The sequence below is a fragment of the Pristis pectinata genome, chromosome 5 (genome assembly GCF_009764475.1).
Source record: "Pristis pectinata isolate sPriPec2 chromosome 5, sPriPec2.1.pri, whole genome shotgun sequence".
NCBI classification, from domain to species: domain Eukaryota; kingdom Metazoa; phylum Chordata; class Chondrichthyes; order Rhinopristiformes; family Pristidae; genus Pristis; species Pristis pectinata.
Window position 1 is genome coordinate 100,402,521 of NC_067409.1, and position 27,613 is coordinate 100,430,133.

A 27,613-nucleotide genomic window follows, 5' to 3' on the forward strand; every position below is an offset into this window, starting at 1 on the left:
AGGCCGCATTTAGAGTATTGCATGCAATTCTGGTCACCTCACTATAGGAAGGATATCGAGGCTTTAGAGAGGGTGCAGAGGAGGTTTACTAGGATGCTGCCTGGATTAGAGGACATGTGCTATCAGGAGAGGCTGGACAAACTTCGGCTCTTTTCTCTGGAGTGGTGGAGGCTAAGGAGTGATCTGTTGGAAGTGTATAAAATTATGAGGGGCATAGATAGGGTGGACAAGCAATATATTTTTCCCTGTTATTGAGTGATCCAATACCAGAGGGCATTCATTTAAGGTGAGAGGGGGCAGGTTCAGAAGAGACGTGAGGGGCACATTTTTTTTGGATGGATGACTGGAGTGCATTGCCTGATAGGGTGGTGGAGGTAAATTCATTGGGGGCTTTTCAGAGCAGCACGGATGGGCACATAAATGAGAGGAAAATGGAGGGATATGGGTATTCTGTAGGTAGGAGGGAATAGCTATGTCGGCACAACATTGTGGGCCGAATGGCCTGTTCTGTGCTGTACTGTTCTATGTTCTATGTAACTTTAGAAAACATTAGTGAGGCCACATCTGGAACATTGCATGATGGCACTGGAAAGGGCATGGAGCAGATTCCCAGAAATATTGCCTGGGATGGAACATTTCAGTTGAGGACAGACTGCACAGGCTGGGTTTGTTTTCCTGATACAGTGAGGCTGAAGGGGGAACTAACAGAGGTGTACAAAATTATGACAGGGATCAATTTTCCCTGTGGGGCTCTGTTCTTGTGCCCAGAGCTGAAGGACTCATTATGCAATCCTTCCATTGGCACTTCAAAGAACCTGCTTTAGACTGAATTGATAATGTTAATGACGAAGTGCAGTGGGTTTTTTCTGCATTTATAATTTGGCATATATGTGGAAGTGGACTTGTGTGGAAGTAAGTGACCATTCAGTAAGTTAACAAAGAGAGTTCTAATAATACTGTCAGACATTTTGTCGATCATGGTACCTGTTCATGACACATTTCCTGCTATGCCCTCACCACAAATGCAGAGGTTTATGGGTCTGAATCCCACTCCAGAAACCGAAGCTCAAACACCATGATTGACACTCCCACACAGTACAGAGGGAGTGCAGCACTGTTGGAAGTGCCACCTTTCGAATAAGACTTTCAACCAAGATCTTTTCTGTTCTCTCAGGCAGACATAAAAGATCCAGTTACACTATTCAGAGTGTATTCTCTCCAATGTCATGATAAATATTTACTCCTCAAAAAGCATCATGAACAGATTATCTACGTTATAACATTGTTGCTTGTGGAAGCTTACTGTGGGCAAATTGGCTGCTGTTTCTTTTTCTGTACCAGAACAGTGGCAACGCTTTCACAGTGCTTCAAAGTGATCTCTAGCCTAGAAAGGCACTATAAAAGGCAAACGTTTCCTTTTTGTAGAATTAATCGCAATTGCAAATATTTTTGATATTACCAGTAATCATGGGATAATAATTAATGAGAAGGGTTTCTTTTACAGATTCCTGGGTGAGATTGAAATGATGGTGGGACGCAAGCCAAATTTGTACTGGATCGTTACCTGGGTTTTCATAAGCCCTGCTTTAATTGTAAGCCTCCTGATTTTTTATGTCGTTGATTACATCACAAGTGGAAGGTTATCATACATTGCGTGGGATTCATCCGAGGTATGTGCACAATCTGATTTGATTTAGCGTGTCCAAGCATTTAATATCAGCCATGTATACTACAAGCCCAGCAACAATGGGGCCTGCTGTTTTACATAGCAATAGCTCATGGCTTCTCACTGATGAGCTTCCCCGACTGCCCTCCAGCCCATATGGTGAGCGCAAAGTGTAAGCCATTCAATACAACCACCTAAATTTGCAAACTTCTCTATTTGGTCAGGTCCAGGCATGCACAGTGTTTATAAACAGTAGAAATGCAGAGAACTAAATGACATTGACACACTCTGACATCAGTAGTGGGGAAGTTACTAGAGGGGATTCTGAGGGACAGGATCTACCAGCATTTGGATACACAGATCCTGATTAGGAGGAGTCATCATGGCTTTGTGGGTGCGAAGTCGTGCTTGACAAACCTTTTAGAGTTTGTTGAAGAGGTAACCAAAAGGGTAGAGCAGTAGATCTTGTCCCCTTTGACCTCAACAAGGCCTTCGACAAGATCCCACATGGTAGGATAGTCTGGAAGGTGAAGTGCCATGGAATCCAGGGAGATCTGGTTAGGTGGATTCAAAGTTGGCTCAGAGTTAGGAAGCAAAGGGTGGTGGTTGAAGGTTGTTTCCTGGCCGGTGACTAGTGGTGTGCCACAGGGGTTGGTGTTGGGACCCTCATTATTTGTTATTTATATAAATGATCTGGATGTGAATGCACAAGGCTTGATCAATAAGTTTCCAGATGACATGAAATTAGGGGGTGTTGATAGTGTAAAAGGTCATCGTAGATTACAGGGGGATCTTGACCAGTTAGGGAAGTGGGCCAAGGAGTGGCAAATGGATTTCAATATAGGTAAGTGTGAGGTGATGCATTTTGGAAAGTCAAACCAGCGTAGGACTTGTACTATGAATGGTAGGGCGCTTGGGAGTGTAATGCAACAAAGGGACCGAGCAGTACAAATGCGTACTTCATTGAAAGCGGTGTCACAGGTAGACAGGTTGGTGAAAAAGGCATTTGGCACACTGGCCTTCGTCAGTCAGGGCATTGAGTATAGGAGTTGTGACATTATGATGCAGTTGTACAAGTCATTGGTGAGGCCGCACTTGGAGTACTGTGTACAGTTTTGGTCACTCTGTTATAGGAAAGACGTGGTTAAACTGGAAAGAGTACAGAAAAGGTTTGCGAGGATGTTGCCAGGACCAGAGGGCCTGAGTTATAGGGAGGGGTTGGCCAGGCTAGGTCTTTATTTCTTGGAACGTAGGAGAATGAGGGACGACCTTATAGATTTGTTTAAAATTATGAGAGGCATAAATAAGATGGATGATAACAGTCTTTTCCCCAGGGTAGGGGACTCCAAAACTGGGGGCATAGATTTAGGGTGAGAGGGGAAAGATTTAAAAGGGACCTGAGGGACAACTTTTTCAGCACTTGGATAGGTACATGGAGGGCGGGGGGGGGGGGGGAGGGGAGGGATCTTTGAGGGATATGGGCTGAATGCAGGCAGTTCGGACTAACTGGGTGGGCACTGTGGTTGGCATGGATTGGTTGGGCTGAAGGGCCTGTATCTGTGCCGTATTGCTCTATGACTCCATGACTCATTGTCCTGGACAGCAATAAAAGGATCCTCCATCAATGCAGCAAATTCAGAACAGAGTATTATGATCTGTGTGTGAATTCTTATTCTAACTGTTTGAGGTAAAAATGATGAATCACTGAGAGACGTGGAGAAGTGCTAAAACACATGCTGCTCCCTCCAACTGCATTGTGCATGTGTGCAAGTGTCACACACTCATCACAAGCATACTTGCTCCATCATTCAAACATCCCACTCCTAACCTTTAGACTTGTTACGTGGGGTTAACACACAAATTCTAAAATGTTATTTGTATTGTGTCTCTCCAGGGCTTGAATAATAATTCTGTTTTTGCCCCAACTGCTTCTCTTGTACTCTCCACTCAAGATCTGGCTGAATTAAGCTCAGTTGTGTTCTGAATCTTCTACATATTCTCTGCAGTAGTCACTTAGCAAAAGTATAACCCATTGTGGCATTGTTCTGGAGTTGAACAAAAGGTTTTCTAATGGATGTCCCATTGTTAAATTCGAGTACCCTTCTGTTTCCTTTCTGCTTCCATGATAATTCTCATTGATCTCTTTGCCACACCACTTGATTTTAGATGGTATGGTGAAGTAAGTGTATGCTGTATACCATTTTGTTTCATAAAGCATTCAAATGGAAATGAAAGAAACTGAGAATCATTATCTGAGATTAACTCTTCATATAGCCCATGATAAAATAGTTCTCAACTTTTCTGTTGTACATTCTGTTACAGTACAGGAGCCAATATTTTTGCTCCAATCCACTTCAAGTGACTGTCTAGAAATACTAAGTTATCAATTCCCTTCTCATATAAAAAATGTGTACTGTTAGAAAGGCCTCCTTGGAGGTGGTGGCACGTTAGTGTAGCAGTGGTGGCACGGTAGTGTAGCGGTTAGCGTAACGCTTTACAGCGCCAGTGACCCGGGTTCAATTCCGGCCACTGTGTCAAGAGTTTGTACGTTCTCCCCGTGTCTGCGTGGGTTTCCTCCCACTTTCCAAAAGATGTACAGGTTAGGAAGTTGTGGGCATGCTGTGTTGGCTCTGGAAACGTGGCGACACTTCCGGACTGCCCCCAGAACACTCTACGTAAAAGGATGCATTTCACTGTGTGTTTCGATGTACATGTGACTAATAAAGATATCTTATCTTATTTCCAACTCTATAAAGTTGTCTTTGCTGGCGTGGATCTTCAATCTTGACAGATACTGCATTGCTGACTTGCTTTTCAAAATCATTTTGTCTAGGCCAAGGTACAACACTTCTGGCAATTGTCTGCATGGTCACAGTCCAGAATGTTCAGCATGAGGCTCTTCTGAAATATTACTTCTCAATATTCTTGATGTGACAGCCCTACGTCTTGACCTAATAGAAGCTTGTACTGTTGGAAGCTAATACCATTGCATATAATACAGTCTCATGTCTTCAGCGAACCATTTGCCTGACTCAATTCATCCTTTTAAAATCTTTTCAAAGACTTGGTTGAGAATGAGATCTATTAGCCCTTCTGATATTTAATGTTTCACTTCTTTGGTACTTGTCGCTACATCATGGTGTGTGCAAAGACATTTATCCATACTTGTCATATCTTGACTAGTGTAGCTTGAATCCACATCACAAGGTAATTTGGTATATGAATACAGATCCTTTCATATACTAATTATCTAATATTGCCAACTTTCCTCATCCACGTTCAACATGTGACTGGACTAGTTTGATCCAACTGGTTCTGCATTTAAATCCTATGAGTAGGCAATGGATACTGTTAAGTATCACCCTGTAACCTCCATAGTTGTTCAACAATGTTGTCCACTTAAGGTAAATATTCTCTGCATCCTCCCGTTTGCCTCATACAATAACCAGAGTTGTATAAAAGTGGCCTAACTAAGAAGGCAAAGGCAAGAACAAAGGAAAGCTTATGGAGGATAGAGAGACAATCAGCACCCACTGGAAGGAACACTTCCAAGACCTCCTCAACCATGACTATTTCCTCACCTGTGTGTCCTTGATTCCACTCTACAGTAAATAACTGATCCAGCTCCACTACCGCCTCAGACTAAAAAGTTGATCAAGCCATATTTCAACTGAAATAAAGGTGATTTACAGTTGTGGCTGTTGGAGGTCAAACATCCCAGCCCCAGAACGTCACTGTAGGAGCTCCTCAGAACTGCAATACATTTTATAGATGGTACATGCTGTAGCCACTGTGCATGAAATGTTTAGGGTGGTGGATGTGGTGTCCTAGGCCCTACTATCTTCAGCTGCTTCATCAATGACCTTCCTTCCATCATAAGATCAGAAATGGGGATGTTCACTGGTGACTGCACAATGTTCAATTCTATTCACAACTCCTCAGTAAGGGAACTAGTCCATGCCTGAATACAGTAAAACCTAGACAACATTTTCAAGCATGGGCCAGTAATTAATAAGTAACATTTCTGTTATGAAAGTGAAAAGCAATGACCATATCCAACAAAAGAAAGTCTAACCACCCACCATTAACATTCAATGGTATTACTATTGCTGAATCCGTGACCTTCAACAGGGTCACCATCGACCAGAAACTCAACTAGATCAACCACATAAACACCATGACTACAAGAGCAGGTTAAAGGCTGGGTACCCTGTGGCCAATGACTTGATTCTTGCCACCCAAGGCCTTTTCACCATTCACATGGTACTTCAAGAACATTGTGAAATACTCTCCACTTAGCTGGATGAGTACAGATCCATCAATTCTCAGGAAGTTTGACATTATCCACGATAAAGCTGCCCGTTTGATTGGCACCCTATCCAACCCCAAAACATTAATTCCCTCCACCACCTACACACAGTGGCTGCAGGATGTACCATCTATAAAATACATTGCATTTACTCACCCAGACTTTTCTAACAGCATCTCCCAAACCTTCCACCAAGAAGGACGAGGGCAGCAAGAGCATGACAACATCGCCATCTACAGATTCCCCTCCAAGTTGCACAACAACTGGCTTGGCAATATAGTGCTGGTTCTTCACAGTGCTCAGTCTAAGTCCAAATCCTAGAACTCCCCAGCCAACAGTAGAAGGATTCTAGCAATTCAAGAAGATAGCTCAGCACAAGGACAGTACAGGATGGGCAATAATACTGGCCTTGCCGGCAATGTCCTGAGCCTGAAAAAATGAATAAACAAAAATTCCATGACTAAGCCCCCACAGATCTCCTGAGTTAGAGAATTCCAAAGAATCACCACCCTTTAGTCGTCCTAAGTGGCCTATCCCTTGTTTTGAGACTTTAACTCTTTGTTCCAGACTCCTCAACCAGGGGAATGTTCTCCCATTATTTATCCTGTCAAGTTCTTTAAAAATTTGGTAATTCCAATGAAGTTACCTCTTATTCTTCTAAACTCTAGAAAATAGAGGCCTAAGCCTGCTCAAGCCCTTTTCATGACAGACCCGTCATCTCGGCAAACAGTCTGGTGAATCTTTGCTGCACTTCCTCTATCGCAAGCACATCATGTGTTTGGGTAAGGAGACCACAGTACACCAGCAAGGCCTCAAATAATTATGGTTGAACATCTTTACTCTTTAACAAAATCCTCTGGCAGTAAAAGCAAACATACCTTTTGCCTTGGTGGAAGGTTTGGCAGATGCTGTTTGCCTCCTGCATATTAGGTTTCAGCAAGGAGTATCCATCAAGTGTCTTGATATCACTTCCTTTTAATAAGGATTCCAGCGTATTCCCAACCACTGATATTAAGCCAGTAAGTTCCCTTTTCTCTCCCTTTCTCAGTTCTTAAGTGCTGAGATCATATTTTCTATCCTCCAATCTTCAGAATTTTTGAAAAATGATAACCAGAGCCTCCATCATCCCCATAGCCCTCTCTCTCAAAGCTATGAGATGTAGATCATCAAGTCATTGGAATCTTTCAGTTTTCAGACTCATTAATTTCTCTGGTGTTTTGCTTACTAATGCTAATTTATTTATTTATTCATTTGTATTGTTTTCTCCATATTTCTGGGAGGTTTTCTGTGTCTTCTTCTCAAAGTATTTGTTTAATTCCTCTGCTATTTTCTTATTTTTATTATAAATTATCCCGAATCCATAAGGGACCCAAATTTGTCCTTGGTAGTCTACTCCTTTTTACATACCTATGGAAGTTCTTAAAGTCTGTTTTAATAGAGTTTACTCTCTTTACAACTTTGCCCTTCCTTAAAAATGTCTTAATCAGCTTTTGTTGAATTCTAAAATCCTCATTTTTACTGATTCTTCTGGTAACTTTATAAATCCTGTCCTTTAGCATTTTCTTTGTTTTTTCATATAATCTGTTCTTGCTTCTTGGTTGCATCCAAACTGATTCTATCACATTTTGCTGAGCCCAAATCCTTTCTAACTATGGTACTGATGTTACCCTTTGTTAACAGTGCTACCTCACCTCCTTCTCCATTTTGCCTGCTCTTAAATGTTCAATACCCAGTCATATTTAGTTCCCAACTATTATGTTTCTGTATTGGCAATTATGTCATATCCATTTACAACCATTTGTGTTGTTAATTTATCTACCTTGTTGTGGATGCAGTGTGCATTCAGAAATAGTGTTTTTAAATATAGCTCTTTATCATTTTCCATACACTGACCCCATTTACTGTTTTCCTTTTTCTTCTGCTGCCTATTTATTTTGCTTACATCTTTTCTAACTTGTGCTTCCAGCCTTGCTTCTCTCCCTCCTGACTCTTCCCTCAGGTTCCTGTGCCCCAACTGTTGCAACGTTGACCACCAAAAATTAATTTATTCCTTCCCTTTCCAAATTTCCCTCCAGCTGCCATGTGATTTCCTTTAACCAGGCACCAATCACACATTTCTATTTCTGGCATCAGGGGATATTATCTATCCTCCTAATTATAGAGTTACCTATCACTCTCATGTTTACTCAGCTTTCCAGTGCCACCCACCTCAAACAGCTCCCCCACCCACACCCACCAGCCCACACCCTTGGAAAACCTTCTGCGGCATGGTCGCTCAGTATATAGTATAGTCTAGGTATGGTCCACCCTACAGTCTATTTCCTTGTCCTCATGAATACTTCATATCCTTAGACAGGACCAGCATCGACAGGACCCCCTTCTCAGTAGCTCATAAATTGCTCTTGTTTTATTTATTTATATATGTCACACATTGACACATATACAGTACTCAACTCCTAATGTTTGAAAACCTCCACTATTCAGCTCCCCAACAGTTACTCCCTGCCATTCATGAATGTACTTTCATCTGGTGCATGACTGTATTCTGTACATACCTGCCTAATAAATCCCCCTCTTCCCTCATGCACTGGAGAGTCTGCAATTCGCACTCCAGCTCAATGATTCTGAACCTGAGAGGTTTAAGCTGGAAACATTGTTTGAGGTCTTGAGAGTAAAGGACTCTGAACACAGTCTTAGAAAAGGATTTTATTTACAAAGACAAATGCAGGAAAAGGTAATGAGGGCAACACATGCACCGGTGATTGCATGCATGGGAAAATCACAACGGGTAACACACACACACACAAAATGAACTGGGTACAAACAATCAAGGAAAAGCACTACGCTACCCGCCACCCCTTGACTCAGTGCAGGCATGGATCCACGCCCCAGGGAATCCTAACTTAAAATGCTTCTAAACCTGTTGAGATGCACATCTCACCTGTGGTCTCTCCAGCATTTTTGCACGATTCCTCCGGGGCAACAAAGAGATTGAACCAACACATGGAGCACACTTTATAGTGCTGGAGGGCTGGGGGTGGCCCAGCCCAGGTAGTTTGAGCAGGCCAATGGCCTGGGGCCAGGTACCAAGGTGTTTACCGAAGCCAATCATCAGGTGTGCCCTGATGGGTGGGGGTGGAGCCAGACCTTGATTGACAGTGGTGTGGCTTTTGACCAGGTGCTGGGCTGTGCTGTCACGTGACAGCCTCAGCCCTCCACAATACAAACATTTCCTGCAGATTAGTTTGCTTGAGACCATCTTCTCATCCACAAACTCCCTGCTGCAATCCAGGCACTTAAGCTGCCCTGCCATGTCCTAAACTGTCCTTGCTTTATTTATTTATATTTGTCACACATTGACACATATACAGTACTCAACTCCCAAAGTTTGAATTATGAGAGAAGAATACGCTACTACCAAATAGCTCATTTAGCACAGGTGACAATGGAGTATTTCTAACATATATCCTTGTCATTGCTTTTGAACTGAATTTGCTCTATAATAATGAAAAAGGAAATGCTGGAAACACACAGCAGGTCAGCCAGCATCTGTGGAAAGAGAAACTGTTAACATTTCAGGTCTGGGAGCCCTCATCAGAACTGCTGTAATGTCTCTCCCAGCAGATGCAGTTTTTTTTTGATTTTCACTTACTTATTAATTCCCTCTGTGTCTTGATGAAGGAAAACAAGCTCTTTACAGACCAAAACTCAGGAATATTATCAGTGGTGATTCATAATGGAATGACATGTTATTGTGAAAAAGGCATGAACATGATAGCATTTAATTGAACAGTCTAATTTAACAGTTTTTTTGAAAAGGTAACTAAACATAATGATGAGGGCAGTGTGGGTGATGTGGTTTACGTGGACTTCAGTAAGGCATTTGACAAGGTCCCACGTGCAAGGCTGGTCCAAAAGATTAAAGCCCATTGCATCCAAGACAAATTGGAAAATTGCATCCAAGATAGGTGAGGTAATATGAGACAGAGGGTAATGGTGGAGGGTTGCTTTGGTGATAGGATGCCTGTGACCACAATTGTACCCCAGGGATTGTTGCTGGACCCTTGCTGTTTCTTGGATACATTGATGAGTTAGACATGAATGTAGGAGATATGATGAGTAAATTGGCGGTGGTGTTAATAGCGAGGAAGGTAGTCTTCAGCCGGAACTCACCAGCTAATATTGATTAACTGGTAAATTGGGTGGGGCAACATCAGGGGGAATTTAATCCCGATAAATGTGAGGTGAGGCATTTCCGGTGGTCTTATTAGGGTACAACATGATTGGTAGAGCCCAAGGCAATGTTGAGCAAAAAAAGGGACCAGGGTGTACAAGTCAAAAGATTCCTGAAGGTGGCAGCACAAGTAGAGGTGAAGAAAGCATACAGCAAACTTGCTTCCTTTAATCTAAGTGCAGGAGATCTTGTTACAAAGATATTGGTGTCACCACAGCTGGAATATTGTGTGCAGTTCTGCTCACCACACCATAGCAAGGATGCTGCAGTTATGAGGAGAGACTGCATGGGCTAGATTTGTTTACTTTGGAGCAGAGGAGGCTGACAGGACGCCAGAAAGAGGAATATGAAATTACGAAAGGCATAGATCACGGTTTATAGTTAAAGAACTTTTCCCCGTGGCAGAGATGTCTGAAACCAGAGGATATAGGTTTAATATGTGAAAGAGATTTAGAGGGGATCTGAGGAAGAATATTTTTCACCAAGTTGGTTACAATGCACTGCCTGAGAAAATGGTGGAAGCACTTAAGAACACTTAAGAAGCATCTGGACAAGCACATGAATCATCAAGCCATAGCAGGCTACATACCGGGTGCTGGTAAATAGAATTAGTGGTTGGCGTGAATGCGTTGGGCCAAAGGGCCTGTTTCTGTGCTGTACAAGTCTATGAACCCTTAGGGTAGCCAATTTTTCTTCATAGCCAGATTTCTTTAGCATTGGTAGCATCTTTATAAATCTGCTCTGCACCCTCTCAGGAGATATCACCTGATTTCTGTGACGTTGTGACCAGACTCCCTGGAATTCAGTAGAATGAGAGGGGATCTTATAGAAACATATAAAATTATGAAAGGAATAGATAGAGGCAGGAAGGTTGTTTCCACTGGTAGGTGAGACTAGAACTAGGGGACATAGCCTCAAGATTCGGGGGAATAGATTTAGGACGGAAATGAGGAGAAACTGGTTTTTCCAGGGAGTAGTGAATCTGTGGAATTCTCTGCCATTGGAAGCAGGAGAGGCTACCTCATTAATATATTTAAGACACAGTCAGATTTTTACATAGTAGGGGAATTAAGGGTTATGGGGAAAAGGCAGGTAGGTGGAGCTGAGTCCACGGCCAGATCAGCCATGATCTTTTTGAACACCGGAGCAGGCTCGCTGGGCCAGATGTCCTACTCCTGCTCCTATTTCTTATGTTCTTATGTAGAACTGCATGCAGTTGGAAAAGGGATTTTGTGACACTGAAGTCTGTGGAATTTCAGTAATAATTTTTACACTGTGAATGAGTTTGTGAATTTTTTTGGGGGGGTGGTGGTGTTGATTTTTGAGATCCTTACTTCTGAGCAGATATGACAGTTGCTGTGATATTATATTTTCCAGGGAAGATCTGTGACGCTGGAATATCCTACTTATGCCTTGGCTGTCATTGGACTTCTCGTTGTTGCTTCAATAAGCTGCATTCCTTTGATGGCAATAGTTGTGTATATAAGGAAGCAACTGAAAAAATGAAGCCTGCTATAGTTAAAAAGTTAACTTGGGTATCTTAAAACTGTATTTTAAAAAAGCATTCCTTCTGAACTATAATTTACTGTAAATGTTGGCATTAATAACTGGAAAGTTCTATGGAACAAATATTAATTACTTCTTACTTATTTTAAATTGGTTTTAAAAAATTATATCTGCTAATGTTAAAATATTTTGGAAATTACATTGTTGGTGTAAGATGGACTGTGTGAAATTTTGGAAGCGAAGCATTTGGGACGGTCATAAATGCAAGTTCTGCTTTATTATTATTCAACTGCTTTTGTGATCTTGGGAGACTGGGCAGCTCTGAAATTTTCTACATGTTGTGTTGCCAAACATGTTACCTCATAACTACTATTGTCTCTACTTAAATAAAACATTTAAAATATTAAAATGTCCGAGTTACTTTACAGGAATATTATTAAACAAAAATTGACACTGAGCCATAAAATATTAGGAGACGTGGGGTTAAAGAACTAGGATTTAAGGAGAAGCTTAAAACATGAAAAGCTACATAGAGAGACTTAACAGCACACACAAAATGCTGGAGGAACTAAGCAGGTCAGGCAGCATCTATGGAGGGAAATGAACAGTAACGATTCGGGTCGAGACCCTTTATTAGGACTGGAAAGGAAGGGGGCAGAAGCCTAGGTGGAGAGACTTAAGGAGGGAATTCCAGGGCTTCGGGTCCTCTACTTCACTGCCTCCTCCTTGACCTCTAAATGCCCTAACATGTTTCGGCCCTCCGTTCCAATTTCTGCATCCTGCATGTCCCTTTCCTGGGTAAATACTGAAGAGAAATACTCATTCAGAACCTCACCCACATCCTCTGCATCCAAATGTAGATTCCCTTCTTTATCCTCAAGTGGTCCTACCCTTTCCTCATAATTCCTGACATAGGTATAGAATGCTTTTGGATTCTCCTTAATCCTACTTGCTAAGGACTTTACATGGCCCCTCCTGGCTTCCCTAATTCCTTTCTTGAGTTCATTTCTAGCTTCTCTATACTACTCATGTGCTCTGTCTGATCCTAACTTCCAAAGCTCTACATACTTGTCCTTTTCCTTCTTGACTAAGTTCATTACTTCTCTGGACATCCAAGGTTCCCTTATTTTCCCATTCATGTCCTTCCTTCTAACCGGGACATACCTATCCTGTACCCTATGTATTTGATCCTTATACACTTTCCACATGCTCGACATGAACTTGCCAGCAAAAAGGTTTTCCCAGTTTACTCTACCTAGTTCCTGCCTTATGCCTTCATAATTAGCCCTGTCTAATTTAAAACCCTCCCACTAGCCCCATACCTATCCTTATCTATAGCTCTCCTGAAAGTTAATGAGCTGTGGTCACTGTTCCCCAATTGCTCACCCACTGATAGATGAGTCACCTGGTCAGGCTCATTACCCAACACCAGGTCCAGAGTAGCTTCTCCCCTTGTTGGACTGTCAACATATTGATTTAGGAAGCCCTCCTGGATACACTTAACAAATTCTGCCCCATCTAACCCCCTTGCACTAAAAAGGTCCCAATTTATTTCAGGGAAGTTGAAGTCTCCCATGACCACAACCCTGTAATTTTTACACATTTCCCTAATCTGTTTGCATATCCGTTGCTCAATGTCCCGGTGGCTATTGGGAGGTCTATAGTACACCCCCAAGAGAGTGATTTCACCCTTCCTATTCCTGAGTTCTACCCATATGGGCTCTATATCCAAGCCCTCCATTATGTCTCCCCGGAGTGCAGCTGATATATTATCTCTAATTAGTATTGCAACTCCTCCCCCTCTTTTATCCCCCCTCTATTCTTCCTAAAACTTCGAAACCCTGGTACATCGATCATCCATTCCTGTCCCTCCCTCAAACAAGTCTCTGTAATAGCCACAACATCATAGTTCCATGTAATGATCCATGCTCTAAGTTCATCACTCTTGCCCATAATACTCCGAGCACTAAAGTACAAACACTTCAAACCATTCGTCTCATCACAACTGTTATCAGGAATCTGCCTATTACTACATTCCCTGACATCAGCCCTCCTGCTCGTTCCCTCACTTGCTGACCTGTTTTTCTGGTTCCCATCCCCCTGCAAAGCTAATTTAAATCTTCCTCAGTAGCATTACCAAACCTCCCTGCCAGGATATTGATTCCCCTCCAGTTCAGGTGCAACCCGTCCCTCTTGTACAGGTCACCCCTTCCCCAGAAAAGGTTCCAATGATCCAAGAACTTGAAACCCTGCCCCCTGCACCATCTCCCCAGCCATTCATTTGTCTGTGCTATCATTCTGTTCTTTCATTCACAAGCTCCTGGCACCAGAAGTAATCCGGAGATTACTACCTCCGAGGTCCTGCTCTTCAGCCTCCTTCCTAACTCCCTATACTCATTTCGCAGGACCTCTACCCCTCTCCTGCCTATGTCATTGGTACCAATATGCACCACGACATCTGGCTGCTCACCCTCCCCCTTAAGATTATTCAGCAACCGCTCCGAGACATCCAGGATTCTAGCACCCAGGAGGCAACACACCATCCTGGTGTCTCTTCAGCAGCCGCAGAATCTCCTGTCTGTCCCCCTAACTATCGAATCCCCTGTGACTATCACTCTGCCTGACTTCTCCCTTCCTTTCTGAGCCTCAGAGCCGACCACAGTGCTACTGGCCTGGCTGCTGCTGCCTTGCCCAGATAGGTCATCCCCCTCAGCAGTATCCAAAAGGGTATACTTGTTGCTGAGAGCAATGGCCACAGGAGGACCCTGCACTGACTTCTTTGTCCCCCTACCTCTGTCAGTGCTCACCCATCCACTACCTGAATCCTGCCCTCTGGGTGTAACCACCTGCTCAAAAGTCCTGTCTATCATTCGCTCAGCCTCCCTGATGCTCCTCTGTTCATCCAACTCCAGCTCCAGCTCCTTAATCCGGTCTTCCATGAGCTGAAGTTGGCCGCACTTCCCGCAGGTGTAGTCATCATGGAGACCATCAATCTCCCTGAATTCCCACATCCTGCAGGAGGAGCATTCCATTGCCGTATCTGCCATCCTGCCTACACTACTGTATATTAAGGGAATCTAAGGCCACAGCGGCAACAATAAAAGGACAAACTTACCCTCCTTACCTGTTCTTTTGCCTCAGCCTCTCCTCGTCGAAGCCTCTTGAGTCAAAGCCTCTAAACTCCAGCCCACTTCAACAATAGCCGCTCCGATGATGGCCGCTCCGCTAGACACTACCTCCCTTTTATGGTTAAAAACTCCAAGCAAATGAAGATAGAAACAAAAACTCACCAGGTCAGGTGACTCTCCTCTTTCTTTCCGCTGCTGCCGCTTCCCGCGCCTGCAACCCCTTTGGTTTCAATCGGGATTGTAGAAATGCAGGTAACAAAGGAAAGCAGAGAGTGAGTTCCTGCCTAAAAACATTGCCTAATGTTGTTCATTTTTTATATGCTTCTATAAGTGCTTTTACTGACTTGTTTGTAATTGTTACGGGTCAGGTTGCTATTTGGTGAATGTCCCTTTAAGACATGGACAGTAGAGTAGTAGTGTGTGTGTGCTGTCATCAAGACAGCGAGAAGATAACAATGTACTGACGGCTTTGCTTAGTGAATTGAAGTGAGTCGAAGTGAATCGAGAAGAGAGAGAGAGCGAGAGAGAGAGAGAGCGAGATACTGACTGCTGGTCTTCGTAACAAGGGATGAAGAACAATAGCTGTGTCTGTCACTACAATCCATGTATGGATTTTTGGAGCAAACAAGTGGAGTCCACTTTGTCGTTAACCTGTAGAGGGAAACAGGTATTTCTGTGGACGGCGACGTATCGAATGCCTTTCGGGGTGGCAGATACTTTGGAACAGAGCAATGGAGATCATTGGAGATTGAAGTGTCATCTGGGTTCCATCGTGGAACATGTGGATTTCGTAATTTCTCTCTACATTTTCTCTTCAGTCAATGGTGGGTTTGCAAAAGCCTTTGCTCACATTTCACCTGATGACTTGCTGAACTGAACTTTGAGAACTATTCCTAGACATGGAGTTTGGGAATTTGCCACACACACACTTTGAGTATTAGTTTTGGGGATTATGCTTGATATCTAATGTTTACTTTTCTTATTATTACAAGTAGTTATTAATAAAGTAGTTTTTATCACTTGTACATGACTTGGTGTGTTTCTATTGTTGCTGGTACGTAACAGTACTTTTTATGTTTTTTTTAAATAGTCTTAAAATGTTTTTAATGGTTCATTTTATTTTTTAATTGATTTTACTTGTTTCTGAATGTCAGCAAGCTGAGGGAGGACTTTTCCAGCTGTCGAAACTTTCACAGATATTTATAGGGTGGTAACATTGTTCGCCCTGTTTGTTCCACCCTGTCAAAACACTGGAGGCCAACAACATAGGCTGCCTGCATCTGGAATAGGTGCATTTTCATGTGGGTAGTAATTGTATGTGGTGGATCTGGATGAGCAAGATCTGGTTTGTTATCTGAAATTATCAAGCAACAACATTCTAGATGATGGGAATTCAAAAAAAAACTTTAATGCTGAGATTATTGAACTGTGTACCTGGACAAAATATGAGGTGTTGTCTTTTGAGCTTATACACAACTTCATTGCAAATGTATAGGAGCCGAAAAGTGCAGGTGATGAAAGCAAAGGTGTGTAGTGAACTGTGAGTAACAATTTCAAGAGGATATAGAAAGGCCGGTGGAACAGATGGATGGATGGCAAATAAAATTTAGTACTAAGAAATGTGAAATGTTACATTTTAGTGGAAGAAAAAGAACTAAGAAAATCCAGTGGGCACTGTTCAAATAAGTGGTACAAGAAGAGACTGATCTGGGGGTGTGTAAGTATAATTCACTTAACATGGAAGGGCAGGTTGAGAAAGTACTTAAAAAGGCATAGGGCACCCTGAACTTTACTGTAGTTTCATTTCCATTGTTTCAATATCCAAGGAGTTACCTGCACCCAATCCTGTTCCTACACCTCCTAATATAATATCCATTAAATCTCTCCCACCCCTTCTCATTTACTTCTTAAATGGAGAATATTGTCTCCACTTTTGTGACAGCTGATGGATAAATGGTGCAAAGCTCGTGTTATATTTGCCTTTGGAATCACTTGCTGTCCACTCTCAGCACTCTTGAGATTCCCATTTTACTTTCCTCTTTTTATTGTTTTCTGAATAAAATAATTCTTCTGACACCCTCTTTGCAAGATATGGTTCAATGCAGTCAATTTGCAAAGCAGTCCATGGATCATCATTTACATTTTACCAGACAAACACTGAATTCCAAACACATTGCACATTTGCATTCCAGGGAACAGGAATCTGGCTGTTCATTTCAGAACCAGGATCAGGTTTATTATCACTGACATATGTCGTGAAATTTGTTGTTTTGTGTCAGCAGTACAGTGCAAGACATAAAGACATAAAAATGACTTTAAGTTACAAACGAGGTAGTGTTCACGGGTTCATTGACCATTCAGAAATCTGATGGCGGAGGGGAAGAAGCTGTTTCTGAAACATTGAGTGTGGGTCTTCAAGCTCCTGTACCTACTCCCCGATGGTAGCAATGAGAAGAGGGCATATTCTGGATGATGAGGGTCCTTAATGATGGATGCCTCCTTCTGAGGTACCGCCTCTTGAAGATGTCCTCGATGGCGGGGAGGGTTGTATCCGTGATGGAGCTGCCAGAATCTAGAACCCTCTTTCAATCCTGTACAATGCATTTGCATTTCAAAAGACAAACGCTGTGATTACATCAAAACAAGTTAAGCTAGAGAACTCAAAATCATTAAGACAAAAGTGTTGAGCAACACCTTTTAACCTCCTTGAAAAATGTTATTAAGGAAAGCAATGTTTAAGATTCCCATTTGTTCCAATATATCTACCAAAATATCAATGTAAAATTCCCATTTTAGGAATATACTAATCATCAATTTTCCCCGAAATGCCAATTTTCTTTCTAGAATGTGGGAATTTTATATCTAGAATAGAGACGCTCACATTTTTAACATCCTAACCTGGATTCCACATGGCCACTGTGGCTGGCATGCATGCATGCATGCCTGCCTGCCTGCCTGCCTACCTACCTACCTACCTACCTACCTACCTACCTATCTTTCTCTCTCTCTCACACACACACACACTCTCTCTCTCTCTCTCTCTCTCTCTCTCTTTCTTAACTAACAGGTAACAACTTTTCACTCACCGATGTAAACTCACAGGTTGCCGCCCCTCATGAAACATATTAAAACTCACAGACCATTCACGTACTCTAAACAAAATACAATCTTCGCTCAAAAATCCAAACAGAAAATAAAACACAATCACACATGTCTCAAGGAAATCATTCAAACCCTTCAGGCTCTGATACAACAGAATACTGGAAGACATTGACCATTCAAAGGCATGCATTTAAATACCCCCACATCAACCAAAACTCAAGTTCTCATCAGCATTTACAAAATGAGGAAGTTGGTCACTCTGATGACTCCTTCCCTCTGGTGCTCTTCACATTTCAGGACTTACTGAGGCCATCGTGAGAGACCAACCAGGTCCCATTGTGGTCCCTTCCTTCTCGGCCCCCACCCATCGCCCAGCAATCCCTTTTAAAGTGTCCACCTTCTGACAATTGATGCACTGCAGCTGTTCAGTGGTCTTATCCTTCCTTTCCTTGCATCCCTTGGCAAAGTGGCCTGTCTTTCCACACTTATAACATTCTAAGTTGTCCTTATCTTCTATCAGTCTGACTTTAGACTTCGTACCTTGATTAGTCTCAGCTTTCATGGCCCAGGTCAATATCTCATTAAAATTGTTCCCCACTGGGATGCCCATTGTCCAATACTCTCTTTAGGTGAGGGCCCATTCCATCCTAAAGTAAATTCAGGAACATATCATCATTTGTATGGGGGTTTGCCTATCCTGAATGTTCGCTATAAGCCACAAACTTTTGTTCCACATAATCCTCTTCTCTCTCCTTTGGCTCCTGTTTTACCAGAGTTACCCTGGTCCAATTTTCATACCTCTCCCAAGTTCACTTTTTACAGCTTCCTTAAAAGTCATTAAACTTCTGGTCATTACTGGGTCCGATTGCATGACCCATGTTCTATCTCAGTAATTAGGCAGCAGTGATGTCCATACCGCAGGTGGCACTTTAACCTTCACTATTAAGGGAATATCATCATTAATAAGCCTGTGAGCTTCTTTTAACTCTGCTAATTTATCCCAAAATTCCTGATTGCTATCATTCCTCTTTAAGACAGGCAGTTCATTGATAATCATCTGCTTCTCTGAAGCTGTCAAAGGTTCCTGATAATCTGTTTGTATAACCTGTCGTCTTTATTATTGTCCCATCCAGGGCCTCTGGGACTGCAGCTGGTTTCTTTATGTCCTTGTCATAGCCTGGGAGTGACATGTAATCTTCGTTATATCCAGATGTATAGTTTTTGTTCCCCAGTCAATGTTGTCCCCGTCCGCTAGTGGGGTGGTAGGTGACACTGCCACCACCATTCTCCTGCATGGTCTTTTACGTTCCTCGTCCAGTGCACGCTTTATTGCTGCTACCTTTACCTGTTCTTGTTGGTTCTTCACCATGAATGCAAATATAATTATTCATTTTTCAAACAATTTTTCTTGTCCCCATCACTAAGTCTTTTGTTCAGCGAGGGATGCTTCCAGATGATATCCTTTCTCTATCAGATTTTTAATTAATTTTTTATGATGATCCTCTATTGTTTGTACTATGGATCCCTTGGGGCTCCATTTGATATCAGCACTTTTCTTATTCTGCATAATCTTCTTCTCTCTGCCTCACTGATCATCCCACAATTTGCAGTGATGTGGTGGTACTTGCTGCATGGGAATTGTGTTGGGGTGCTCACATACTCAGTTTATCATCACGATCCCTTCCTCATGGTTCCCTCACTGCCATTGCAGCCTTTTATGCAACAGTTCTATGGTTGGTATAAGTAAAGTTCCTTTGTCCTGATGTCCTTCCCCGTGATTAGCACGGCAAGGACTTGGTGGTTGGGATTTATTCATGCAGCTCCAGTCAGGAATTTCACAGTTCCTATTTCAGCATGATTCTGTACATATCTGCATAGGACTGCTTTCAGGGTAATTTTGTTAGAGTCATGTCTTTTGTGGAGCATCTATTTGGGTGATACTGCTTTAAATAGCATGTGTTTAGTGCACTAAAATAGTGAAATCAGTTTCAGGCCAGTCATGTTTCAGAAGAGTAGATTTGAAAATCTCACTGCAGATGAATTTTGGTTGTTACACTAAAGTTGATGTAATTCAGGAGAGTTTGATGCCAGAAAAATTATGCTAGTGTAGCAGCTGCTACCGCGATGCGAAAGTAAGACACTAGTCGATGAGTTGCAGAACAAAACTGATTTATTTTCCCGCCTTGCGTGGGCCTTTTAAGAGGAACGGTCCCCGCCCACCGAAAATGGAAATGACGTATGCGCTACGTCATCAAACTTTTCCTGCGCGCGGGTTCTCCCCGTTGCTCAGGGAAGACGAAGGCCCAGCGTCATCTTGGGCCTCGCCGCTCCAATGACGCGCGACCCGACCGCCAAGCCAGTTCACTTGCTCGGACGGTAAGTCGCTACACTAGGGCAAATGAAAATCCTGCTGAAAAGTCAGGGTTTGTGTTTCCGAGCAGGTACTAAGATGCTCAGAAATGTATGCAAAATTGCCCCAATGGAGAATGAGCCACATTTTAACTGCAATGACTTTTTTTTGGAGCTATGCAAGAAATTCATAAGCCAGATAGGGAAATACAGGGAGGGGGAAAGAGGGAGAAACAAAGACAGAGACACAGATGGAGACAGAGAAACAGAAAAAGAAATGGGGAGTGGGGAGAGAGACAGACTGAGAGAGAGAGAGAGAGAGAGAGAGAGAAATGGAGAGTTGGGTGTGAAAGAGAAAAGGTAAAAGATCAGTGATTGAAAACAAGAATGATAAGTATTTATTTGTGAAAGTTCAAGTCAGCACCATTCTTTTCATGTCTCATACATAGTAGGGCAAAATAACAAATAAAATATCTTTTAGAAAATATAGTATTCTTATCAGTGGAATTTTGATTTGATGGGAAACTGGGTTGAGCACTGGCAGATGAAATTTAATCCTGACAACTGCGAGGTGATGTATATTGGGAAGTCAAACAGGGGTAAGGCATATACAGTAAATGGTAGGGCATGAAGGAGGGTTGATGAACAGAGAGGCCTTAAGGTACAAGTACATTGTTCCCTGAAAGTGGTAACGCAGATCAATAGGGCAGTGAAGAAGGCATATAGCATGCTTGCCCTCATAGGTTGGAATATTAAATATAAAAGTTGGGATGTTGTATCTCAACTTTACAAAACACTGCTTTTGGAACTGGAATTAGTTTATTATTGTCACAGGTACTGAGGTACAGTGAAAAACTTGTCTTGCAGACTGTTCATACAGATCAATTCATTACACAGTGCATTGAGGTAGTATAAGGTAAAACAATAACAATGCAGAATAAAGTGTAACAGCTACAGAGAAAGTGCAGTGCAGGTAGACAATAAGGTGCAAGGTCATTGAGCCACACATGGATTGTTGTATGCAGTTCTGGTCACCACAGTATAGGAAGGATGTGATTGAGCCGGAGATGGTGCAAAGGAGATTCACCAGGATGTTTCTTTGATTGGAGGACTTCAGTTAATGGAAGACGTAAAGGCTGGGATTGTTTTCCCTGGAGCAAAGGAGGCTGAAGGGTGAAATGACACAAATATATCAGATTATAAAAGACATGGATAATGTAGATTGTCAAAATCTTTTTTCTGTGGTAGGGGTATTAAAAACACGAGAGCATAGGTTTAAGGTGGGAGGAAGGAGCTTTAAAGGGGATCTGAGGCGTACATCCTTTACATGGAGGGTGGTTGATATCTGGAACACGCTGCCAGAGGAGGTAGTGGAATCAGACACAATTACTACGTTAAATGGCATTCAGACAGAGACTTAAATAGGCGAGGTATAAAAGGATACGGTCCTAATATGGCCAAATGGGATGGCTGTAGATGGGCACAAAAGTTAGCATGGACACGTTGGGCTGAAGGGCCCATTTTAGTGCTATATGTTATGTTTGTTCTTCATCCAGAGACAAACTTCGCATGGGTTTAACAACTGAACATTTTTATTAACCAACAACAGACAGCTTGCTTTCCCTCTCTTTTTACAGCCACTTCCTGTTCCCCCATGTGATCCCTTGCATTGCCTACTGGGAACTGTAGTTCTTTATTATAGCTACATAATAACACACTATACGACTCTATGACTCAATAAAATGACTCAGCAGGGTTGGTCACTGTAAATCAATTGCCAGAAATTTGAGTGACGTTTCTATTTTGATGTTTATACATGTCTGACTAATTCGACGTGCAAGCAAATCCGAAAATCAGTGAGTGAAGAAGAAAATATTGCCTATGCATAAATTTGGGTCTCATCAAACATTTGTCACCTAATTCTATTAAGAATGTCCCCTTGAAACGACAGAAACAGATCCAAAAACCAACCAGGATCCAGGACCAGGAACAGATTCAAAGTGCACAAGCAGATTGTGCAGCTTTTTGGTCTTCTCAGAAGTACAGGTAAAAAAGCATAAATTGCACCAACAGTGGTACTTATGCGGTAACAGTGCGATGGTAGCTAGAATTGCAATGTAATAGCAAAACCAAATACTGTGAAATAAGCAGAAATGGCAATCAGATAAATGCTGAAGGAGACAAAGCAAAAGTGCTTTGTTTGCTGAAAGGTCTGCATGTTGTTAATGAATGAAGTATATGGCAATTTGCATGTTCTCAGAACATATCTGAGCACTTCATAGCTCTTGAAGTACTTTTAACACATAAGAATTTTTTTAAGTGAAGGATAACAATATCATTGATAACAGCATATTGAATAAGGCAGTATTTAAGATCCTTGTCTCAGTTACTGTTTTTTATGTTCAGATATAGCTTAGTACTTATGACTGCACAAGCCAGCATGTCTACTGTCACAATAGAGAGTCTTTTTCCCTATGCCTTCATGGGTTAAGGTTAAACTACGTTCATGCAGTGGGTTTACTTGGAATTTATGGACATTTTAATTACATAGCAGTTTTTGAGCAAAATTAATGTGCTTCATTGTTAAGATAATGCATATTTTAACTCATATTGTAAAAAATGTTTATGAATGAAATGCATTCTTTAATTTGAAATTGGAAAATGTATACCTTTTCATCTATTTATAGTCATCACTGCCAGCATCATACCCTCTCAGACACATGGTCTGACTAGATAGATAATATGCTGTAACTTCAACCTCAGAATGTCTATCGTCTGTCCTTTTTTACACCAATCATTCTTTTGCTTTTTCCAATCAGAATGGTAATTTAATATGAGAATTACAGATGAATTATAAATAGTTTTGTGATGGTGGACCAGTCTTATTGCTTACTGAGAATGTAATTTATTGACAGTCGGGAGAGAGGTCAAAGGAATCTGTGCTGATTTTAAACCTGGGCCCAGAAATTAGTCTGCATCGCTCAATGTTGTTGCATGATACACAATAAACTTTTACCAAAAACATTACAAAGTGTGATTGAGTATGTACGGCACACAATATCTTACTCTTTGTGTATCGTGGGGTACAAGAGAAGAAATGTACAAAACATACACTGCCCACTCACCATCTCTATCAATAGTTTGTGCTTTCCTGGAGCCTTGTTCCTAAAGTTTTACTTGCATTGCATTTTACTGTATTCACAACTTCACTCAATGGATCTCTTTAGATGACAGAGCACCTTAATTGAAAGAATGAAACTGGCAGTGGAATACAGATAAATATAGTCTGGACAAGTGTTCTTTTATAAATAAACCTGAGTAGAAATGCCTTCACCCAGAGGATAGTGAATCTTTGGAATTCTCTACTCAAGAGAACTGCAGAGGTTTGGATGCTAATATTCAAGACAGACATCAATTGATTTTTAGATATCAAGGAAATCAAGGGACCTAGGGTTACAGTAGGGAACTGGGACTGAGGTTAATGGTCTGCCTCGATCTTATACATTGGTGGAGTAGACACAAGGGGTAAAGTGGCTTTTTGCTTATGTTAGAAGAAGTTTCATCAAATGCAAGATCACTGACCTGAAACACTAATTCTGTTTCTCTCTCCACGGACGCTGTCTGACCTGCATTTTCTGCTCTTTTCAGTCTTCCAGAAGAATTTTGTTTGGAACGTTTTTTCAAATTTCCTTTCCTTCATAAGGAAGTTTCTGAAATTTAGTAAATGTCTCTTGCTGGTCATATGCCTGAGATCACTAATTCAGTGCCAGACAATTGTGGAATTAAATGTATCATGCTTCAATTTAGTTTGCCACAAACTTGTGTTTACTTTTGAGCATATTTAGTTTTCTTCTAGATTTTGCAATGGATTTTCTGATTGCTGTGAGTACCAACATTGCCTTTGATCTCTACACAAAGGTAAATGAAGAAAATAAAAATAAGAACATATTTTTGTCTCCATTAAGTATTTCAATTGCTCTGAGCATGGTGTATCTAGGTGCTAGAGGCAATACTGCAGATCAGATGGCCAAAGTGAGTGAGAGTTAACTATACTGCAAATCATACATAGCTTTGTTGAACTGGACACACTGTTGTTGAGTGGCATCTGATCACTCCACCCACCCCTACCTGTTTCCCAACTTTCAGTCTGACAGAATTATCTCAAATTAAACCAAGTCATCTCCAAGATTTGAAAGATATCACTGTGGTCCCTCATTGTGGCTGGTCTAAATCTTAGAATTGCTTACCAATAACATTGTGGGAATGCATTCACTAGAAGGATTGAAATAGTTCAAGAATTGGTAATTGGTTTATTATTGTCGTACGTACAGTGTAAAACTTTTATTTTGCATGCCATCCATACAGATCATTTCATCACATCAGTATGTCGAGGTAGTACAAGGGAAGATCAATAACAGAATGCAGAATATAGTGTTACAGTTACAGAGAAAGTGCAGTGCAGGCAGACAATAAGGTGCAAGGCCATGACAAGATAGATTGTGAAATCAAGAGCCCATCTTATCATACCTCACAGTAATGAATTGTGACAATAATAAACCAATTACCAATTCTTGAATTATTCCTGACGATCACAGAAGCAGCTGCAGAGACAACCATAAGGTTGTGAAATAGACCTGCAGTGTAAAGGAGCAAACTGATTAGAGAAGTGTCCCAGCAGGAAAGCCTTTCTGAGTCCAGGCTCAATGGAAGACCGTCCACTGTGTGCGTCCAAATCAAAGGCATCACTTTGACAATGACTTGGCTATCTCGGATCAATGGGCCTATTCCACGAACTTTGAATGGCAAGCAGATCAGAGGAATGAAGACTAAACAGACTGCACTTGCTGGAATCTAGAGCAACAAATAGCATGCTGGAAGAACTCAATGGGTGAAGCAGCATCTCTGGAGGTCAGAGGAATAGAGCATGATTTGCTTGAACAGCATGAGACCCAATTCACAAGAGTTTCAGAATAGCTGTATTGTTACAAGAGCCCATGGACAAGGTGAGAAGCAAAAGGTGCTGTGGTGAGATGATATTGATTAGGCCTGGAAACGTTGAAATGGAGAGAGAAATTGAAATGTGCAAGATCTGGGAATGAGCTCATTGTGTAGAATTGATCAATGAACAGAATTCCATACAGACTGAGTTGAATGCTTTGATGGAGCACTGCATTCCAGCATGGAATGAACCTCTAAAAATCCTCTGAAGGATCTCACAGCAGGCATAAACATATTAATGTCAGCCCAATACAGCATAGCCTGGGAACAATAGAACAAGACAGACTGAAGATAATCAGAAGTGAAAACCTTGGAGATAATCCAGAAAGGAAAAATCAGAGGAGATGATGCTGTGACTTCAAAAACTAGATCTATCTGGAGAAGAGATCTACTAGAATATTTGTGCTTGGAGCAGATACTTCAGAGGTGTCAAGTGTGATCATATAATTTCATGTATGTTAATGGTTGATGGTTTGTATGGTTTTCTTTTTATAAAACGGGAAGCAGTGTAGCTAATATAAGTGTAAATGTACTCCTAAGAATTAATCTACCATGTACTATGACTTTAATACATTGTTGTACTAATCACTGATTCTTGGCTGAGAATTGCTGCCTTGAATAAAGGATGTCTTGCTTCTTGCTGTGTGTCTGTTTATTTGTTAATGCAAGCAGCAACACAAAGGAACCAACAGATACTGCAAGAGGGGTCTTCCACCTTTCCACAGAGAGACAGCCCTGGGCAGAAGTACTTACAAATCTTGCACCAAGGCAGACAGGCCCTGAATGATTGATCTATTTTTTAGTCTTTTGATTATGCTGCGGTGGACCAAACTCTCCAAGGCCTTTCAATTCATGCCTAGCTGAACATAAGCTGCTATCAGCTCTCTTCTCAAGGTTGAGAAAGCCAGAACATAGGCTGATCAATTCCTTCCCAGGCCAACAAAAACAAAACTGCAGGCACCTCCATTTCTCCAGCTGACATACATCCTGCTCCCAACTCCCTGCCAAACAGAAGAAACTGTTCCTGGCTGGCTTTTGAACTGCTAAGCATCTCACCATCTGTACCAAGCCAAAACAATTTATAAGTTCTCTATTTTTCAGTTAACCAGAGATCATGATGCCTAGTATAGCTCAGATCTTGACTGGGTCTGTTGTACAACAGGGTAGGTCAAAGACCAGGCAAGCAATGGTGATAGTGGACTCCATAGTCAGGAGAAATTGATAGGCATTTCTGTGGCTGCAGTTGAGACTCTAGGATGGTGTATTACCTTCCTGGTGCCAGAGCTAAGGAAATCTCTGAACGTGCACAGGACATTCTGAAAGGGGAGGATTACCAGCCAGAGGTCATGGTCCATATTGGTACCAACGACATAGGCAGGAAGAGAGATGAGGTCTTGCAAAGAGAATTTAGCGAGTTAGGTAAAAAGTTAGAAACAGAACTTCTAAAGTTGTAATATCAGGATTACTCCCTGTGCCACATGCTAGTGAGGCAAGAAGTAGGAAGATAGTACAGTTGAATGCGTGGCTAAGAAGCTGGTGTGGAGGAGGAGGGGTCTTCAGGCACATATATCTTTGGGCTCTCTTCCAAGGTCTAGTACGGCCCCTTCCCTGGTTGGTCTATCTCCATGCTGTGTCAAGAAACCCTCCAGGATGCACCCAATAAGTTCTGCCCCATCTAAGCCTCTGGCACTAAAGGGAGCCCCAGTCAATATCAAGGAAATTAAAGTCACCCGCTACAACAACCATGTTGCTTTTATATCTTTCCATGATGCGCCTACATATCTCTTCCTCTATCTCCCAGTGGCTATAGGGAGGCCTATAGTATAATGGAGACACAAGAGACTGCAGATGCTGGAACCTATAGCAATGAACTACCTACTGGAGTCCCTCCAGCAAATAATTCGTTGGCCTATAGTATAACCCCATTAAACTGATTGTACAAGAAGGACGGATTGCATCTAAACTGGAGAGCCACCAATATCCTCACAGGGAGGTTTGCTAGTGCTACTCCGGACAGTTTAAATTAGCATGGCAGGGGGGTGTCAACCAGAGCAGTAGGTCAGTGGAGTGATTGACAGAAAGGTAGAAATTAGCTCAAATAAGTCTGAAAGGAAGGACAGACAGGGCCAGGTTAATGAATATGGTGGGGCTGATGGGTTGAAGAGTAGTTATTTCAATGCAAGGAGTATTACGGGTAAGGCTGATGAAGAGAGCCTGGATTAGTACCTGAAAATACGATGTTGTAGCCATTACGGAAACTTTGTGAGAGAAGGGCAAGACTGGCAGCTTAGCGTTCCAGGGATCAGATGTTTCACACGTTG

The 27,613-nt window shown here is 41.9% G+C and overlaps 1 protein-coding gene across 3 annotated transcripts in view; it reads left to right on the forward strand.

Moving 5' to 3' along the window:
• Nucleotides 1–11,715, forward strand: part of LOC127570253 (sodium- and chloride-dependent transporter XTRP3-like) — a 63,434-nt gene extending 51,719 nt beyond the window's left edge. For all 3 annotated transcript variants that reach the window (XM_052015595.1, XM_052015596.1, XM_052015597.1), the window contains 2 exons: nt 1,505–1,670; nt 11,587–11,715. In XM_052015595.1, the coding sequence (XP_051871555.1) occupies nt 1,505–1,670; nt 11,587–11,715 (295 nt within the window). The remainder of the gene's footprint in view (nt 1–1,504; nt 1,671–11,586) is intronic.
• Nucleotides 11,716–27,613: the final 15,898 nt, after the last annotated feature.